At 39.5% G+C, this 20,890-nt stretch overlaps 1 protein-coding gene across 9 annotated transcripts in view; it reads right to left on the minus strand.

Moving 5' to 3' along the window:
* The window catches only part of LOC131593026 (kinesin-like protein KIF21A), an 86,348-nt gene extending 65,978 nt beyond the window's left edge, over positions 1-20,370 (minus strand). For 7 of the 9 annotated variants that reach the window (XM_058865186.1, XM_058865185.1, XM_058865189.1 and 4 more), the window contains exon 1: positions 20,143-20,369. In XM_058865186.1, coding sequence (XP_058721169.1) covers positions 20,143-20,186 — 44 coding nt within the window. In that variant the 5' untranslated portion in view covers positions 20,187-20,369. Of the gene's footprint in view, positions 1-20,142 lie in introns of all 9 variants that reach the window. The other 2 variants (XM_058865182.1, XM_058865181.1) reach the window with 1 other exon arrangement.
* Positions 20,371-20,890: the final 520 nt, after the last annotated feature.

The raw sequence follows: 20,890 nt of genomic DNA on the forward strand, positions 1-20,890 counted from the left end.
AATGCACTCTGGTGCTGAAAGAGACTGGAGTCACCTGATCTCACCTTAGCTGATTAGCCCGAAGCAATCATTGCCTCTCCCCATCAGGGAGCATGAACAAGTCATTCTCCAGAGTAAGAAGCAAAAATAAGTATTTCTGCTGCACAGTGAAACAGCACTCAGCTGTACCACAGTGTGACCGGCATGAGCTCAAGGTCTGCACACCATGCCGTATGGAACACATGGACATACACTGAAATAAACAGGTCACTCACTAGCTACCTCTCCTTTAAGGATTAACTCTGAAAATATAATCCCTAAGAATCTTTATCACCTTTAAAAGAAGAGGAAAAAAGAACTCCAGAAGGTGCTAGGTCACTCCAGTTTTTATTTTAGAGGTAGCTTCCAGTCTTAAAAAGCCCTGTGCACACTTTCAGCTTTTTGTCCACTTACACTGCACTTGTGGACATCACCCCACAGCTGGCAGAACAGCAGAGACATCCCAAATACTTGGTTCAGACACAAACAATAGGTTTCTTCCCCAGGTGGTCTGTGAGCCTAACATTTCCAAAAGGCCTTCATTTGGAAAGGTTTTCTGAACAAACACAAGAAATACACAATCAAGAGAAACTAACCAAAACATTTACCCCAAGGAAGCAGAACCATCTGTGGCTATTGGTTTGGATGGCTGCTCTGTATCACTAAAACTGTAGTTTACCAGAAGGTTCAACCAGTCTGCAATTTGATGGCTGGGCTCCACATCTATTTATATACCAAGTCCAATATACACTAAGCAAATTAAGGACAGTACTGCCTTTAAACTGCATATTAAATCTGTACCTCTTACAATGACTGCGCTTGACTCTTGTAAGTTAAAGGTTTCTATTGAAAAATATATTTTAGCTTTTATGATTGTTAAGCTCATTCACAGAAGTATGAAACACCATCTTCATTTCACTGGCGGTGTTTCACATCAATCACTAGCATTAACAATAATGAAGACTACTATAGATTACTATTGTGAAAAATTTATAGCAATAGTACCCGATGATTACAAGACTTAAAGAACACAGAGGTCACATATTGAAGAGAAAGGGGAAAATAAAGGTATTTTCATGTGTCCCCAGATCAGTGTCTGCAACTACGGCTCTCATGGATACCAATTAAGACAGCAAGTATATCCTTCTTAGGGGAATGATTCACGAAGAAAGCAACTCTACATAGAAAAGAAAGAGAATGACACCCTATATTTCTTTTGCAAATTATGGAGGTTTTTTCCTCCAAAATATGGCTTTGGCACGAAACTCAGCAGCCTTCATCATTCCTGCTCTGGGGCTTGCAGCTGTAAGGAGCAGCTGAGTCACACGGCTGGGGTAAAGCTTACCAGAGCCTGCTACTAATTATGTAACAAGGGCAGCATCAGGAAAAGGAATACACTTCCTGTAGCAACTTTCTGCAGTATGACTGAATGCTTAACAGAGCTTACATGTGCTAAACAAATACTACTATAAGTAAGTTCAGAGGAAAAAAAATAAATGAAAATTGAAAAAAGTTTAAGGAAGCCTTTTTGAAGAGTGCACAGCCCAGCAGCCTAGTATCCCTGAGCCAGGATAACAAGTGCTGCCAGTACCTTAGAGACACTTTGCTTCCAGAAATTTTAGCATCAGGATTCAGCTGAAAAAGTACTGTACTGTTGAAAGTAATGTGGTGAATACAGGCTATCCAAACACCCAAACCACTATAGTCAGTGCTGCTTTACTAAGCTACAGAATAACATTTATTTAGGTCCAAGGGGAAACAAAAACAAAACAAACAGAAACCTAAACAAAGCAAAAAAAATCCAACAATAAACATTCACAACATCACCAAACAACACCAAACCACAAAACTACTGTCTGAGTACCTCCAAACCTAAAATCAGTCACATTTAGAGATCAGGAATTTTGAGATAATTTGGGTACCTCTTGTATGCCAGCAACCAAACAGCCCAACATATCCAAATACATTAAGCCTGTAAGAAGTACATCAGTAAACAAAAATGTGATTGGTGTCAACTCTTTTTAGAAAGCACACTTGTAACTAATGTTTAACTCAGAGAGTCAAACTTTACTAAAAGCACAGTTTTGTGAGACAGCTGGTTTCAAAAACATTCCCAGCAGCATCATTACATCAACAAATGACCCAATAATGCCCACAAAAAGGCACAGAAGTGACAGTGGACTTCTGGTTCAAAAGCTGAAAACTCCTTCTTGCAGAAAAATAACATTATTTTTGCATACCCTCACATAGAAAAAGATTTACCTGCAAAGTCAAACGAGTAACTTAAAAATACAATTATTTAATGTGATTAAGTGAAATATTTCAAGAATAAGCGCATGCATTCAGGAACTTCCTCACATTACAACTTATCCTTGATTTCTTAAAGGCACTCTTGATAAGTACCACAAATATATTCAGAAATAAGCAAAGAAAAAAAAAAGTTTCTTCACTATAGAAAAATATTTTTTTTAATTTCTTGAGCAAAGAACTGACGTAATGCAAGGCTATCCAGATGACCAAAAAATTGTCAGTCATGCCAACTCTAGGCTTCATTCCATTTCTTCCTCCTCAGTTAAATGTATGTCTCTTCTAGAAGTTCACTACTTCTTCCAAGCAGCCTAGTTTTTAAAAATAGGTACTCTTATTTTTAAACTAAGTTAAAAGGGCTTGCTATGTCTGCAGCAAAGAACTCTTAATTGACTCTCTTACCCAGATTTCCTTTTCCTTTCTAAACACCCACACATATTCATTTATACTTCCAGCTCTTATAGTTGCAGTACACAAATCACTACATGCTCATGTCAAGATTACTGTAGCTCTAAAAATTCTTTTCATTTCTTTCCCCTCCATACATTGTCTTCCCAGTTGTATATTCTCAAGTTTAGGGCAGCTGGTTGCTTTTCACCTCTGAGCCACAAGTCCAATAATTACACTTCAGCAACTCAAAACAAACACAAAGTTACCAACATATCTACAGGTAAAGCTACAAGCCACTTCGTAAGTAATTATAGTTAAATAATAACACAAAAGAACAGGAGGGTCAGGTCAATTAAAAAAATTACAAGTTATCATTAACCATTACTGAAATGACTGCTTAGCTAACACTACTAAAATAATCAGAGACTTCACAACAGGACGAGACAGCTAAAAACAGTGTTTTAATAATCTGTGCTGAATAGTGCCCTCACTCTTAAGTTTCAAAGCAACACTCGTGGAACAAAAACCACTGTATAACTTTTCTGCCACGCCTTCAAAAAAAAAAAAATCAACACAAAAAAACACGTTGTATCCATAACACCCGACACCAAGTTCCAAAGCAAACTGCAGAAAATTTCTTCATATTTATTGTTGACTGTTTCTAATGAACAGAAGTTGCTCTGTTCCAAAACAGAAGGTAGACTGTTCAAGCAGCGACTGAAAGCTCTGAGCTGGTAAATCCTAACTCTGGAGAAAGGAAAAATAACTCACTTGCTTTATTCAGTACTGTATGTTTTCAAATTTGCAAAACAGAAAGAAATAATGTTATCCACCTTCTCCAGTCACGCTGTTTCAGCTAGGCCTTGTTTTATGTCTGAATGTCAGTCCTCAAACTTACTTCTCTTCATGTCTATTCATTCCATTTGCACGGCTACAAAATCATTCATATCAGCACCAACAACATCAAACAGAGGTAATTTGTCCATCCTTCTATTCCTATGCAATGACACTGTATTAAGCTTCATCCTAAATTTGACTACCTTACTACTCTGTCTTGGCTTGAAAAATTTAGTTAAAATCAGGACAACACAGGAAACTACACTAAAAATTCAGTGGGTAGCATTTTCCCCACACTGAGCCATGCTGCAAATGGATTGCTCAGTTCAATGCTGGATGCTCTTTTTCTGAAAGCATTTCAGGCAAATATAAATTGTCAACCCCAAAACTCTCCCCCAGCCTTCCTCCATTCTTCAATCCCCACCAAAGCTGAGAAGTTTGCAAGTCTCTCAGTGCTGATTCTAAACACTCTCCATGAAGTTTCAACCAGGTGGAAAACTTGGGTTACCTACAGGCCATAATCTTTTGTTCAGCTAAATGCAGGCTGACTTTCAGATGTGGCAGAGAGGGGACAAGGAAAAAAAATTGTTAGTGAGAGACTATTTAGCATTTATATGGAATACCAGTAGAAAGCTAAAATAATTGGAGCTTAAGTAACACAGGAAGTCAAAAGAAGAGGATTTGTCACAGTTGACTGGTGAAACAAGTTTGGAGTTGGTACTGCTCTATCAGGTCCTCATTCAACATCATCTGTGCAAGAAATCCACTGCAATGTGGAACCTCACAGAAAACTCAGTTTCCACACAAAAATTCACATCACAAAGCTAGAAGACAGTTCTCCTCTGCAATACTTGCACTTTGGGCTGAGCTGCTGCCATTTCACATGCTCAGCCTTTCATTTAGTCCAGAAGGGCTTATATGACACTATATAAATAGTGACTACAATATCCAATTTACCACTGGAGATTTTAATCTAAGAGAAAATGAAAGAGAATTCTTTGCTACCTCATCAGGAAAGCATGGACTGCTTTCATATTCTTCACTTTTGATAATATATAAAATAGAGAAGACTGTGGGATTTTGTAACTGTTTAGCTTCCACACTAGGGCAGGTAAGAGCTCCTTGTTGCCGAGGCTAAACAAATTCAGTGTGGAAATCATTCTGGAAATACAGTCATTTTCCTGGTATAATTGCTACTGGCATGCAGACCTTACTGCATTAGCAAGCTTACAGTTTGGAATTACCACTAGTATTAATACTTGTACATTTCACCAGAATATAAGCTCCAGGACAGAACACATCCATGAAACAATGGTTGGTCATGCACCACAGTGTAAACTGACAGCTGCACAGGATTCATGGCATACTCTGAACAGAGTTTATTAAGAACCAACTACTTCCTTGCTACTTATACCTGCTTTAGACAACCATTATTTGGCTTGCTGGCCTAACAGCAAGGCTAAGCACTTTCTGCTTCATGTCCTAGCTGTAGGCTTAATTTTTCATTACAGCTCAGGTTCCCTGATAAGATTACAAATCCAACCAGAAATCCAAAACTATTAATGCAAAGTCACTTCACAAAAACAAACAAAACAAACGACCACCAAAAAAAAAATATCATGCAGCAGGGTAGCTCACACAAATTGAAAGCAACTATCCCCATTTTATATCACAGGCCTGGGTGGCTCTGACTCCATTTCTGCTCTGTGCAGCTGCTGGCCTGGGCAGTCTCCCTCAGCTCCAGTGCACACAAAGCAGCAACACCTGATCCTGGGATCATTCCTGTCTGCTGAATGCCTGGCCACAGCTCATAGGGACATAAGGTAAAGTCTGTCCTGACAAGCTGCTTCAAGGTCAAAACCCATTTCTTTTGCCTTGACTCAAATCAGCTCCTCTTGGCAACTAATACTTCTAAATCAGGCATTTCCCAGCTGCTCTCAGAAATCATCAATGCAAATCACATGTGGTTTGTCTGCATCATGGGTTCATAATCCCTTATATACTGGAGGCAGCACATATGCTTTCAAGTTAAGTATTCATATATTAACTGTTTCAAATTGCCTTAGAAATTTAAGTTTATAGTAACTACCTTGCTGTAGTCCTGATCTGTAAACCAACTGCAATGGTTACAGACCTGCCACAAAATTTGTGACCAAGCACCCCATTCCTGTGAGCACTTAACATCAGAAAACAGAAGAGCTTCTCTGGCTAACCAGACCTAGGAGGGCAGTGCATGAAGGGAGTGCTCACAAGGTCTTCCAGGAGCTAAGAAGGAACTTCACCAGGAAATGGAAAACTGTGAGTTCATATAAAATAGTGTGTTAATGGCATTATAGTAGTGCCTCAAGGCCAGGGAAGGTATTACACTAAGGCTTATATAAAGCTTTCATAATGGGTCACACATTTATTAAAAGCTACAGACAGATATCTCGATAATAATCCATAACTTTACAGCTGTTTCTGATAGTCTTCCTCACCAGCACCATGAAGCCAGAAGATTGCCTATGAGCTCAAGCTACAAGCTAATTGAATGTTTTAAGGGATTTCACCACTGAATCTGAAGAAAGGCTAAGGCAAGAAAGATAGCAAAGAAGGCTCTTGCAGCTTTTTAAAAGTTTTTAAAATAAAATACCGTCAGGATTGGGTTTTTATGGAGGATTTTTGTTATTGTTTGTTTGGGTTTTTTTTTTTCAAGAAACATGACAGCTAAGCAGATAGTATGACCTTAAGATCCTCCCAGGAAAGCTTGTTTTCTCCCTGGTTTCAACTACAGACTTTGATTGACCATGCCTTATCACTTGACTTTTGTTTACACAGAAATACAGAACTCTGTCATCAAATGAAGTACAACTGTAATGCAGCCCTTACGTAAGCTCTATCACATGAATAATTAGCGAAGCACAGAAAAATACAAACAGCTTATTTCCCAACTCCACTTAACCTTAGTGTTAACCATTTCTAGACCACTGAACCAAGGCTCAGTGGCTAAAGAATGGGAACAAGATAAATTGCAACTGTGAGAAAGATTCAGGACAGGAAGCAGGATTACCTAGCACAAATGAAAGGAGAGGATTTCTTTGACTCAGCATTTGAGGTCAGAACTCATATACAATCATGCTTTTAACAGAACACAAAATTAGATTCTCAATCAAATCCAGTTCACCAGTGTTACACAACATGTTATTGAGTGTCAGAATGGACAAAAAATTTACCCAGTCTTTTGTGTCTTTCCTATATACCCCATCCTAACCTCAAGGTATCAGAGTTTTCTGTTTAGAGAAACAAGACTTCAGCCCTCTGTTCCCTGGCAATTCCAAGCCATTGCAATGCATTAAATTGTTTATGTCTGATCTGCAGCAGCAGTGTTGGCAGAGGGTGTTGGCAGAGGGGACTTGCAACAGCAGCAAAAATGGAGCAACACAAAGATTCCACAGCTGAAAAATAGTCCAACAGTGACACTCCACCCAAAACTTGCTGACAAAGTAGAAACTACTTCAGTACCTCTAGCAATTCTTGCTGGGACTTAAACAAAAAAACAAACAAAAACCAACCAAATAAAAAAACCCTAACCACAATGAAATCTGATGTGGTCCTTTGTTACCTACCTTAGCTAGAAATTTAAACTAAGATAACGATTTAAGCTAGCAATTTTAACTAGACCAAGACTCAAGTGCAAAAAAATAGGGAAAAAAAAAAAAAAAAAGCTTTTTGTTTTTAAAAGAAAAAGCCCTACACCCCACAAGAGAGCTCCTTATTACGTAATCTGTAATTCTCTCATTTTTGCATCAGTCACAAGCACACTGAACTGAGCAACAAGGACATCCAGAAAGACTCACGCATTAGATTAAATGATTTCTGGCTGTCTTTGAACCTTTCAGACTTCACAATGAAACTGGAAAGTCCATGGTTCTACACCATCATGGCATCCCTATCCAGCTGTGGAGGACTAGAGGGAAAACTTTGAATGTCCAATTCTTTTAGAAACAAAACTTCACAGCTATTTCCAAAGTAATTGAGATATACCATGCCTTTGTGCTCCAATAGTACCTACATCAATAAGCAATAGGAGTCTCCTCAGCACTGAATGCATACTCAGAAGTTGGGTTCACTGCTACTCCAACACCAGAGCTGACCCTATAAACTGCAGTAAACAGAGTTCCAACTCTGTATCTTAACCCTGTACTGAAGAAAAATACCTAAAACAAGTCACACAGACTATTTCCAGTCTTGGCAGTGAAGTGGCCAGTGTTCCCTAACCACGCATTAGCTCAGCCTGGCACACAGAAGCAAGGACCCATAAAAGGTCTGTGGCATCACCCACCCTGACACATGGTAGTATATTCAGAGGATTCCCAGTACTGGTAACAGCTGTGGCAGAAAGAGACCCCTGAACACCAAAGTTTCTCCTATATTTTATTTTTTTTTATCAGAATGGAAAAATAACATGATGCCACTTCAAGTTACTTGTGAGCAAAGGAGAGGACCTCACACACATGTGCTGTGCTGGAGTGATCATCCCCCTCTACACCAAGGAGGTGGCAAAACAGGAGAGCAACTATCATTACAGCAGTGCAGTACATGGCAAGCATTCTGTCCCACCGGGTATTCCCTGGACAGACACACAGCCTTGGACAAAAGTTTTCTTAAGGTGAAAACTGCATGTATAAATTATAGAATATAAAAGCAGCAATTAGTTCCCCAGCTAGACTACAGTTTTTCATATTTCCTTGACATATCTGATAAAATTTGGAAGTCAGTAGCATTTCCTAGTTAGAATCTGAGAAATCAAAAGCATATAAATTCAAGAGACACAGATACGAACTCTGAAGCATTTTATTCAGTCCACCAATAAGTTCCTCTGTTTTAAACAGATTGAACTTCAACCACACAACTCTCACACATACTAGGCAGATATCCAGCAATACAAACCAAACTGAATGAGAACTCTGCCCAGTGCTCCACATGCATTTTATTAATACACAAATTTTAATAAATAAAGTTTAAAAGTCCATTTTTCATATACAAGACAAAAACTGACAATGCACAAATTATAATTTATTTCCAAAGAGTCATAAGAAACCACTCCAAGGTAACCAATGATTTGGGTTGTATTCACAAGAATATCACATGTTTCATGTGATAAACCACTGATTATTGTACACATTTCTTTCTGCCATACAGAAGATACTGTCTGAAGAAATGTAAGAATGAAACATGAACTGTCACAGCACAGGACAGGGAAAGAGATTATTCTATGAGATGGCTGAGGAGAGCACATCTGAAAAGCAAAGAAGCATTAAACAATGATGGGGTGGCAGAGAAAATGCAGACAGATGAGCACCACAAATTCCTGCTAGGAAAAAAAAGTTAGACTGTTAACCCAAACTGAATCACACTCCAAATGCTTTCACAGCTGCAATATCACACCATGAAACAGTCTTCAAAACAGGTAGGGGTGGGTCATACGATGAGAAAAATAGACTTTACACAGAAAGAGTATAGAAACCATGCAAACAAACAACAAAAGCCTCCAGTACTTCACCCTGTGTACGCTTACAACACACTGTCTCCTAATAGCAGCTCTATCACCAGCATCACTGGATGACTGTCAGTCCTCCAAGAATCTGCTCTACCATATTCAGAATTCAACTGGAAAAGAGGATGCACCCCCTTTGCATCCCTCACATCTCATCTTTCCAGCAGATCATAGGCACAGAGCTCTTCAGTATCTTCTTGGCTTCCAGGCCTTGTCTCCTCTCTTCCAGTGCAGAAGATTACAAAGACAAAAGGTCCAAGCTCCTTTCTGAGATTCACATTGGGAACACAAGAGTCATAAAACAAAGCAAGAGATATCCCAGCTGGGCACAAGGAAGAAATCTGACCATCAAAAATTGGAACAGTCAAGTTCTGGTTGCCCATAGACACTGATGAATCTCTGTCTCAGAGGTTTTTCTTAGACCTAACTTTAGATAGAGTCTTGCAAACCTCATCTGAATTTTCACCACTGCTTTGTGGGGGAGGCTGGATCAGATGACTTCCTGAGGTCTCTTTAAACTTGGATTAATCTAAGCTTACCATTCCAAATCAGTAAGGCTTTACTGTTCATGTGGACATTGTCACACCTCTGTGAACACATTCTGACATTTGAATGGGATCATTCAATTGTGCTGAATTCAGGTCCTGGCACCCTACATGCAGCTTCACAGAATTACAGGCAATTGGGGTGGAAAAAACCTGGGAATATCAACCTTTCTGGACCAAAGTACTATCAATTAATCCAAAATCTTCTTGGCCATAACCAGTCTGAACTGTTCTGAAGAGTTTCCTACATGGACAATTTCATATCTCCATAGACAAAACACAGGCTTATTTCTCTCCCTGGTCTGTTTATTATATTTTATCCTCTCTTTCACTTTTCTTACTGAAATTTAAATCTACTATATTTTTTATCAGCTTCACTTTGAGCATGAAGAACATTTTATTCCCTTCCATTCAGTACTTGACTCTTGGTATTTTAGGACATGTCTCTTATAAATCTTCACTCCTCATATCTCACATGGAACCAGTCATGTTTTCTAGACAAAGAACCCTTTCCCTCCTCTTTTCAATTCCTCTTAGTCAGTCCACATTTTCCATGAGCAGCAGGACCCAAAACTTACTACTAGAAATCAGCAGTACTAAACAAAAAACAGATTTCTTTGCGCCTTTCTAAAGACTCCAGTTTCTAAATACACTGAGTTTCTTCTTTTGCTACAACACTGCCATTCCATGCTCATGAAAAATGTGTACGTTACTTGAACGTTTGCCTACAGCAGCAGCAGAGAGTGCATCAGCCCTTTGTTTTTAATCAAGTATCTTCCAAGATGTAGGTCAACAACATTCTGTGCAAGTTCCCTCTTCCCAAAGAGGCATTTCTGCACTCAGCAGTCGTGAGAGTTGGAAATCAACAGAAGCACAGACCAGCTGGCATGGGCCAGCCCTGTTCCTGGGGCTGCAAGCACAGAACAAAGAACTTTCATTTGAAACTCTCAGCTCTACAATGTTTCTTGGAGGTTTCATTGGAGGTTTCATTTCCAACCTTGACAAGCCTATGATTCCTCTTCAGGGCATACCATGGCTACACTTGTTGACATTTAGAGAACAATGAAAGGTCCATCTGCTCCTACAAGCTTTGCTAAAAACAATAATGAAACAGATCTAAAGCTACATTTTAAAATGCAGAGCCAAGACAGTGGGTTGACCAGACAATGTAGATCACTTTGAATACTGTGTGAGGAAGACAAAGAAAGAAAGAGAGCAAACAAAAAAAAAAAAGAAATATGCACAAAACAGAAAACTGAAACAATGAATCAAACAAAGATTAAAAAAACCCTACAGACACATCCCCCAACTGCAAATTCAATTCAAGCCAAATTCAAATAAAATCTTTTTGGGAGTACACAAAAGAAAAAAGAACATTTAATTATACTAATGTTTAGCTGTCAGATAGTTTACTTGCAAATACCAATTCAGTCCTCTCATCTCATTTTCAGAGCTTACTGAACACCAATCCACTTTTGCTGAACTCAGAGTTCTGCTTGTAAAGATCAGAATGGCAATTTTATTGTTCCTAAGTGATGGGCTGACTGATCAGATTAGACAGAAGCATAAGCTGCACTCTAAGTGATAAAGATTGAACAGGTGGCCTTGCCTCTGATCTACAGCCTCTTCAAACACTTACAAGTAGAATCTTTTTCATTTTGATCACCTCTAGAAAATATGCATTCAGATACTTAGTCGTCCTTAACCTGGCATAAAAATATTTTTCTGGTCTTCAATGCATTTCAAACAGCTTGCTCATAAACACATCAGCCTTTCCCAAAGATACCAGTAAATCACATGCATGATATGATTTTTACTAAGAAAAGAAAATACAGATAGACAATTTAGATGGTATCAACACTTATAGTCTGCAAAGTAATATGCATAGAAAATAATTTTAAGGAAAAATTCAAAGGCTTCACATTACAGAGACAGAGTCTAAAAATTATTTCACATATACTTAAAATTAAAGATTAGACTTCAAAAAGAATGCATTTGAGACTAAGGAGTAAAATAAACCTTTCCTGGACAACTTATGCAGAGTGACAACTAAAGCAATGTATGGTTTGCTTAGCAGGTAAAAATAAGAGTAGTCAGCTACTTCCTCCAGATCAAAGTGTCTGGTACAGGAATAATTTTTTTTACTCTTCACAGAAATAAGCAAAGAGGACAGGGAGAAACAAAGCCATACACAGAATCTTTAATGGTAAGACTTTTCACAGAAGGTAATGACTAACTCAGGTGTTTCAGCAGAGTTGGTTTTCTCATGATATCACATCATGTTTTATTCATATCATAAGTATTTACTTTAAAGCTACATCTTTGGCCTGAGGATCTTATGACATAATTCTAAGATGACAATAAACAAAGTGCTGGGGAGCATGGTGAAGGAAAAGCAGGAAAAGAATATTTAAAAAAAAGACAAAAGTTTACTACCTACACTCATACCCCTGTCATATTCTCACACAGGTGGAGATGGGTACACAGGGATTGTGTCCTATGACAGAATCAAGCACAAAGTAAGACAGAGGCACTGCTGCAGTTGGTAAATCAATACTACTGAGAGAGTGATTAGCAACTCTAAGACTTTGGGATAATGACCTACTCAGAATGACACAAAAGGTCTCTGGACTCACCTCCGAATTAGTCCCAAGGGAAAAAATTTCCAACAAAATGAATACTAAGGATTACTGACGTTGAGAAACAAAGTTCATTAGGTATTTTGAATAAAATATATACACTCACATCTAAAGTCAGTCTACCTCTCTATTACTCTATTACAAGAAGTTTCACACACAGCATGGTACCAAATACTTTAAGGAACCCAGATACCTCACTTTCTAAATTTTATACAATATTAGAAGTTTTACTGTACATGAGAAATTTCCTAGCAAACCTGCTAGTTACCCCAAAATTATACAAGACTATATTTCATCATTTGCAATATATTTCTAGAGGATAAACTCTTCTTTTGTGCTTTAACCTATTATCGGTGATTTGCATAACTTCTTAAACAGCACTGCCAACAAATCCTGTATTTAATATAGTTTCCTGACTGACATTAGTACTTCACGCCTATGCAGCTTTCCAGATTAATATGTCACCTTAAATTTGTTTTAACAGTATTAAGCAAAGGATATCTAACAATTAGAAATGGAAGGAAAAAACAGCTCATTGAAAAAATACACAGCTTAAAGATAATAACCAAGAGGCTGGAGAATTTACTTGAGATGTGAAATACCTTTTTTCAAGGCCCCAGATGAGATTAGACCCAGTAATCAGAGAAGCCTGTTTGATCAAACTCTTCTATTATCAAGAGAGAATACAGCAGAAAAGATAGTGTCAGACTTTGAGATGTCTCACAAAAGGGAAATATTTTCTGTCTAGTCCTATTATCGATAACATTCCATGTGTTCAACTCTGGGAGCTGAACTGGTAATGCTATAGCATGCTACAGTATTTTAACTCTTACCTTGACAATGTTGCTTTACTCATGCTTTTACAGGATCAGTTATGCTGAACAGAAAGGAAAAGGAAATTAAGTATCCTTCAAAGCTACAAGATCCAGAGGAAGCGTTACAAGAAACTTGGAGTATTGGAGAGCTAGTATGCTAAGATTACATTAAATCTAAAATGTCCTGCAAAGAGACAGTTATTTGCTAACCAACTGAACTATGCAGAGTTCCTACAGCAGCATACAGGCAAGAGTCAACAATGAGACACTAAATTACCTAGACAACAAATCCTTTAGTCCATTTTTAAATTAAACAATGGAAGTGCACTATTCAGTTTGAATGCATATAATTTTCTGTGCATAGTAGAACAATCATAACCTGTTACTAAGGTTTGTTGCTCTCAGCCTTCTGTGTTGAAGCTTCAGTGCAAACAGGCTCAAGGGATAAGTCATCCATTTTTGTTAGGTGGACTTAAAGATGTAAACATGCTTAAAGGGTGCACTGTCCCAACGTGCATTTGCCAGATGATTAAAGAAAAAAAAATTCTTTACACCAAAAAATAATTATTCCAGCAGTGGCCAACTCTACCAAATCTGCTGAGGAAACTACTAAAGGAACTAAAATAAAGAAACAGATGGTACTCGCTCCTCACTCTTTATTTCCATTCAGATTCTATTCATGAAATATTTTATGTTAATCAATCATAAGCTCTGAATCAGCAGGTTTTCACATTTTAGAATCCATTTTGAAAGTTTTGTTTCTTTATGCATCAAAGTCACTGTGACATTAACCTTATCTTTTCAATAGTCTCCATTTGTATCTTGTTGCTATAATAAACACATTAAACAAGACCATTTTTAAAAAATAAGGCAGCATTTCTCCCCTTACACTGGAGCAGATATATTTCACTAGGGAAAAGTAGAAATTAACACAGAACCACAAAAAAATAATAATAAAGAAACAACAAAACCAAACATTCCCCCCCCCCCAAACAACAACAAAAAAAAACCCACAAGGAAGAATAGGAAGAAAATTAACAAAGATTTAAAACTACTCAAGAGAAGAGAAAGAGAGCACAAAAAAAAGGCACAGCTCATGTAGTTACTCTTGCTAGACTTGTTCAGATCTGGTTTGATTTATAATTAAACTTTATTGTTCACTAATTCAAATGACACTTCTCAAAAGTGTTTTACATGGAAATAATATTAGCATAACAAAAAATTCTCTAGCCACCACAAATATTTCGTATTCTGCTGTATTTTCCTTAAATTAAAAAAAAGCACCTAAAGCTGCTTGATTTCACCAGCAGTAGTCAGGCAACAGAGCATGAAAGCAAGAATTCCAAGAGCCATCTCTGAGTGGGCAGCAAGGACAATCTATAAAAGGCTTAAAGCAAATCAAGGGAAAACAGGGAAAGCAGAGGGAGGGAGCAGGACTCTTGATCCCATGCACAAGGGTCATTCAACTACTGCAGAAGAATTTTCAGATGTTACACAGTAAACCTGAAAATGTGAAGCCCTGAGTTCAGTAATAAAGTAATGTCTAGCCCAACAGATCACAAGTAGTAAAGGAAACACCATTAAATGGAAATTAGTGACTAACTCAATGGTTTTTCAAAGCAAAGTAAACTCCCAAGTCTTCTACAAACTTTGGGAAGAGACAAGTTAAAAAAATAATGCATCCAAAAGCATCAGCAGACTGATGAGGTACACCACCCATTGCTTTTTCTTCTTCCTAAATTCAAGATACCCATCTTTTGGCAAGGAATATATGGCATTAAGGGAAAGGTCCAAGCAGGATTTCTTTTCCCTCCATCCAAGAATGAGTTTGTGTTTACAACACAAGTGATGAAAAGGGAAGTTTATTTCCTAGAAAGCAAGATCACAGATTTCAGCCTGCCCCAAGCAATATCAGTAACGGATGATCAAGTCACATATTATGAAACCAGAATTAACTCAGCAGCAGATGGTGCCGTGCCTTCTCTTCAGCTAAAATGCAAAACATACCAACGGGGTAAAGTTTCAGAGAAGGACAAGGGGATGTTTGTTTAAGTCAGAGAGCAAAGAAAAACATCAAAACTAACAAAAAGATAGGCAACAGGAGCTTTCAAAAACAAGATTTTTGTAGCTTTCCATTAATAGACTCCATGCAGAAGAGTTATTTCCCAACACCTTGCTATTTGATGCTGTTGATAATTTCTCTTTTATTTTAAGTACACATTGTTGTGTACTTACAGGCTGCTGAACTTCATTAACACAGTTGCATATTTTCCCAAAAAAACTTTTACAGCTGATTACAGATGGGTTCTAATTACTGTCTATTACAATAAAAAGTTTGGTTCATTTTAAGGAACCAATAGATAGTACTGTAGTCTATTGCTGTTGCTTCTCTATTTGCAGAATGATTTATGAGAATGCTTAGCCTGTATGAGAAGCATTAAATTAGTATCTCCAGAGCTTATAATATATACCACAGAATATATGTCCATTCATCTGGCATCTGAGGATCTGTTCATGGTGGGAAGCTTTAACACACCTCCACAACAGCAGCCCAAGGAAGAAAATCAATCTCAGCTGCCATTAAAGTGCTTCAAAACACACTTGTCTAAAATAGACAGGTTCCTTTCACTCAGTTCCCTCTTTCCTAGTGTATCTAACAGTAGCTGGATCTAGCACAGAGGAAAACAACCTCACTATGAAAGCTTAAAAGAAAATGCTTAAAAAGAAGAATGCAAAAATGTGAAAAGGTAGAGGGCAGCATGACAATAAACAGCAGATTCCATATGGGGAGAAAAAAAAACGAAACCCCACACAGAAACTAGTGAAGTAGATAAAAAGCCCTACGTAAGACAACCAACTGATGATACAGTTCAAGAACTGGGGGTATGAAAAGAACTCCATACCAAAGCTTTGCAAAGGGAAACTAAAATATCCCACTTGTCTAATAAAAAGTCAACACTGTATTCTAACACCATGCCACACTAAGCTTTAGTTGTAAAAATCCCTAATCTCCAGTAAATTGAATTATTAACCAATGTGTTTTTCCAGCATACTTCATCTCCCTTTTGGAAAACCAGAAACAGAAGCCGTGTGGTTTTAATTCATCAGCTGTACTTATTACTGCTACTGTTACTAAAAAACGTTCATGAGTAGATCCATGACATTTTGCACACAGATTCCATACTTGGCAAACATCAACACCTCACTTTTGTGAAGCAGTGTCACAACATATTGCAGACACCTAGGGTAAGCATGAAAAGGAAATTTTTTAGACCTCTCAAGGCAGAACTGAGTGCCCAGATCCCAGAGCCTCTCTACACAGGTGAGGAGGAGAGTAGCAACACTCCTGTTCTTCACTTGAGGGATGAAACAAAGCATATGTCAATCACAGCAGATGAAGCACTTTTGCCAAAGCAGGGAAGAAGGTAGATAGACACAGACATAGCCAGGGTGATGAAAAGTGGAAACTTTTGCTACTCTGTTCTTTACAGATATTAAACAGGCTTAATTATAAAACACCCTCCCCTGGAGCTTCTTTGTGTTCTGCCCACTAACAGTTTCAACTGGGCTCCATCTTTTATGAGAACATGCCCAATTGCCAAAACTCTTCTGGTTCTCCAACTGGTACCTCATGTTCTTTTATTCTCCACTCCACCTGAGGTGTCAGCCAAGCATGTCAGAGTGACTATCTTCTCTTGACTACTGGTCAGCTTGTACAGCAGTTCATCTTTTCACATTGTACTTATTTCTTCTGTTTAGGATCTTCTTCTGTAACGGATCTCTAACAAATCAACACTGAAGTTTATCATCTATACATCCAGGGCCACCACTGAGTCAGAGTGGATCAAGGATCTTTCACCTTTGAAGGGCTGGAAGACAGACAATTCCTTCGATGTTCTACATTGTTATTTGGATCCTGTTATGGAGAAGACACAACAGACATCTTTCCATGCTTAATCAGGTATAGTCCTCCATATAAGACTGCTGGTTACACCTACCCAAACAATACTCTTCTCCAGAAGGTCCTTTGTTTAACATGTATCCAAAAATGCAAAGGACTGAAACTTTGTCTTCTTAGATCACCACTGCTAGAACATCCTAATGGCATGACCCCTAGCCACATGGAGCAAGGACAACTGTTGGAGCCATTTGCATTCCTGCAACAAGCTCAGGTCTGATTGGTAAAAAGGTAAAAGTAAACTGCACACTTCTGAGTGCAGTGACCCCATGCAGCCCCTTCCATGGGTCATAGAACTGCTCTAAAGTGCTGTAACAGACCTAGACCACTGGCTGTTGAGGATCTAAATCTTAGGTGAGAACCTCATCTACCCAACATGCCAGAAGCCAACATACTGTATTTTGCTGGTGGACAACACTAAAGTGGCAAGAGACAAGGATTAGAAACTACAGTCTACATCCTTTTCTGAACATGAAACAGTTGCCCAAGACATTGATAACATTTCATAGCCTTCTTGTCAAATGTTAGCTGAAAAAACACTTAAAAAAGCAAGATGGAAATTTTAGACTCACAAAAAAGATAGTTTTTCACATTTAAAAGAAAGTTCTCTAATCAGATAACTGTTTTCTATCATGGGGGCTCTCCGACTTTATCTGAAAACAGACACTATACACACAGTCACACAGAGAGCAAAGCTCTTTGCCAAAATTACACACCATCATCCACAAAATCTACAAGTCTTTCAGTGGTAGGTGACTAGAGAAAAATGTTTTCTTAACTAGGAAATTTAACACTAGTTACTGGATTATCTGCCAAACTATTTCCAGCTTTCATGCTTCACTAAACCGGAGCTCATCAGTCACAAACCCATTATTACACTGAAGAAAATGGGGAGAAATTAGCATACAAGATGATAGCTTAAAGCTGGTGCTAATTGGAAAGAACTAAGTACTTTTCATTCCTGTTGGATACAATTAGGTGAGACAACCAGGTTCTGGAAAAACAATTTGCTAAACAATTTCAGTGATGTCTATTCTGTAACCTATATTTAAAGTCTAAACAAATTCATGCCTTTGCAGTATATCTTGCAACCACAGGGGCTGCAAACTAAAAGCTGGTCCAGCTGTAGAGCAAGCCTTGTTCAGAAACATACATACAAAACACAAAAACTAATTCATCACAACTGTGGAGATCATCACTGAACTAAGCTTAAGTTGACAAAAAGAGCTGGAGAGCAAAACCAACAAGGAAACAGAATGTAATATTCATAATGCACGGTACAGCATGGCACCAATAGACACAGAGATACAAAATCAGTTGAATTATAGGACTGCACAAAATACACAATCAGAAATAAAAGAAAAACATCTACAAAGAGCTACTGGTGCAAAAACAATTATTGTGCATGCTTTTGTTCATGAATTCTAAACAGAAAGGGGGAATCTTGTACATGACTAGTTAATTTGTCAAAAGGAAGAAAGTAGACAGGAGGGAAAAGGCAATGCTTCACCATTAGTGAACTCAGGCACAAAATGTTAGTTAGACAACTATACTGTAGAAATATACCCTATAACATTAGGGATTTTTTTGTCAAGAACTACAGCTGGGTAACTTTTTACTACAAATTATTTATCATGTATTACTCCTAATCTATTCATCACACACCTACAATTATAAATGCATTTCTACCAATAGGTTTTTTATTTAATTCCAAGATGCAACAAATCTCTGTATTTGTAAATGAACTTCTACATCACTATTTATTTTGGCTCAGAACATATTTAATATTTTCTTCAAATGAAATAAGAGCAGTCTATAAACCTGTAACACACCCTATTTTTAGGATTACACCTACCTCATATTTTCCTTTTTAAAAATACAGCCTAATTATGCTTTAGAATAGTACCTCCCTAAACATGATGTGAAAAATGCTTCAACAGATAGCACTCACAAAAACATCTCCCAACAGAAAATGCTGCTGCAATCAGACTTTAATGAACAACCGCAGCATACACCCCATGTTACCATGCAGGGGTGGTGCCTCTCTGTTTACTGAAAATGTTATTGCACCGTCCCCTCTACACCATGTACCAACACTAGCACGCAGTGACATCGCTAATTTCTACATCCTTTAGAGAAAACAAAACAGACCTAGGAAATCACTCTCTTCATCTTCCCGAACAACCCTTGAATTCTCTAATGCAAGACTGTCCAAGGACCACTGAGACAAACAGACCTTCACCTAAGGTCTGATTTCTTGTGTTGTAATACTCCAAGTGTGCCAGCATAAAGAAACCTCTTTAAAGTAAAGAAATAAATCAACAGACAGTATCACAATTAAACCCCAAATATTGATGTACATACACATAAACAGACATAGATATATGCACATATACATGTATTTCTCCTCATGCTTCAATTGCATAAAGACATCTTAAAAATTGAGGCATCCACGGGCTAAACTGGAAGCCCTTCAAACAATAAAACAGTATTTTCACATAGAAAATCCAGAAGAGCCAAGAGCTCACGGATGAACAGCAGATTTTTATCTCTGATTAAAGAGTAATTTGAATTAACTGATGTTTTAAAATTATTTAAGCTCCCCTCCCATCATGATTTCTACATACACCTAATTCCTATGTACTGTGAGCAGCCTTATGGGAGTCCATCCCTCTGGTATGTGAGGTTAGACACAGCCTCCGCGGGATAAAAGCCTTTATCCTTCTAAAAATATCCGTGTGCCAGGATCCACTCTCGTAAAGCTCCCTGATGCAAACGGCATCGCCACAGTCCAGGGGCTGCTCTGCTTCCATGAGTAAGCACTAGCAGCATCGGGCTATAATTAGTCGGAGTATTTTTAGGGTCACTGCTCAAAATTAGACAGAAATGACTGAGAAGGACCTCAGAACGGTGGGAGTTTTCCCCTCTCCTTTGGCTATTTCCTACTGCTGTGAGGAAAAAGAGGCTCGGCAGGCGCCGGGGAGAGGCGATCCCTCAGCGCAGGGGAGAAGTGCCTGGCTGCTGCGGCGGGCGGGTGGGCGCTGGGAGCGCGCCGCGGCCCCGCCGCCCGCACCCGGCCCGCAGGAGCCGCGCTTACCTGACCGCCACCCGCACCGAGCTCTCGTCCGGGCCGGCCGACATGCTGCCGCGGGCCAGGGGCGGCCGCAGCCGCGCCGGGAGCTCCGCCGGGCCGCGAAGGAGGTGGGGGCACTGCTGCGGCTCCCCCCTCACCTCCTCCTCCTGCCCCGCCACCTCCTCTCTCCAGCCATTTTAGGTGACTGAATGAATAGGTAGGAGCCGCGGCAGCGTAGGGCGGTTCGCTCCGCTCCTCCTCCTCCTTCTTCTCCTCCTCCTCCTCCCTCCCACCCGCCCCGGTCCGGCCCAGCCCAGCCCAGCCCAGCCCTTCCAGCGCCTGGGCGTGGAGCGCTGTCAGTCAGCCACCGGCGGGCCGAGCCACGGCCCCGGTCAGCGACCCCCGCCCCGCCGGGGCCGGCGCGTCCGCCCGCTGCAGCCGCACTGCGTCAGCGGCCCCGCCCCGGGCAGCACGGGGGGACGGCGGGTGTGCGGGCACTGCTCTCGGCACACACAGGGACACTGGCTCCGGTGCACATAGCCCTTCACACACACACACACACACACACCGCCTCCGGTGCACGTACCCCCTTCACACACACACACCGCCTCCGGTGCACACAGCTCTTCACACACACCCACCGCCTCCTGTGCACATACCCCTTCACACACACACACACCGCCTCCTGTGCACATACCCCTTCACACACACACACACCGCCTCCTGTGCACATACCCCTTCACACACACACACACACACACACACACACACA

The sequence above is a fragment of the Poecile atricapillus genome, chromosome Z, assembly GCF_030490865.1.
Source record: "Poecile atricapillus isolate bPoeAtr1 chromosome Z, bPoeAtr1.hap1, whole genome shotgun sequence".
Classification (NCBI taxonomy): Eukaryota; Metazoa; Chordata; class Aves; order Passeriformes; family Paridae; genus Poecile; species Poecile atricapillus.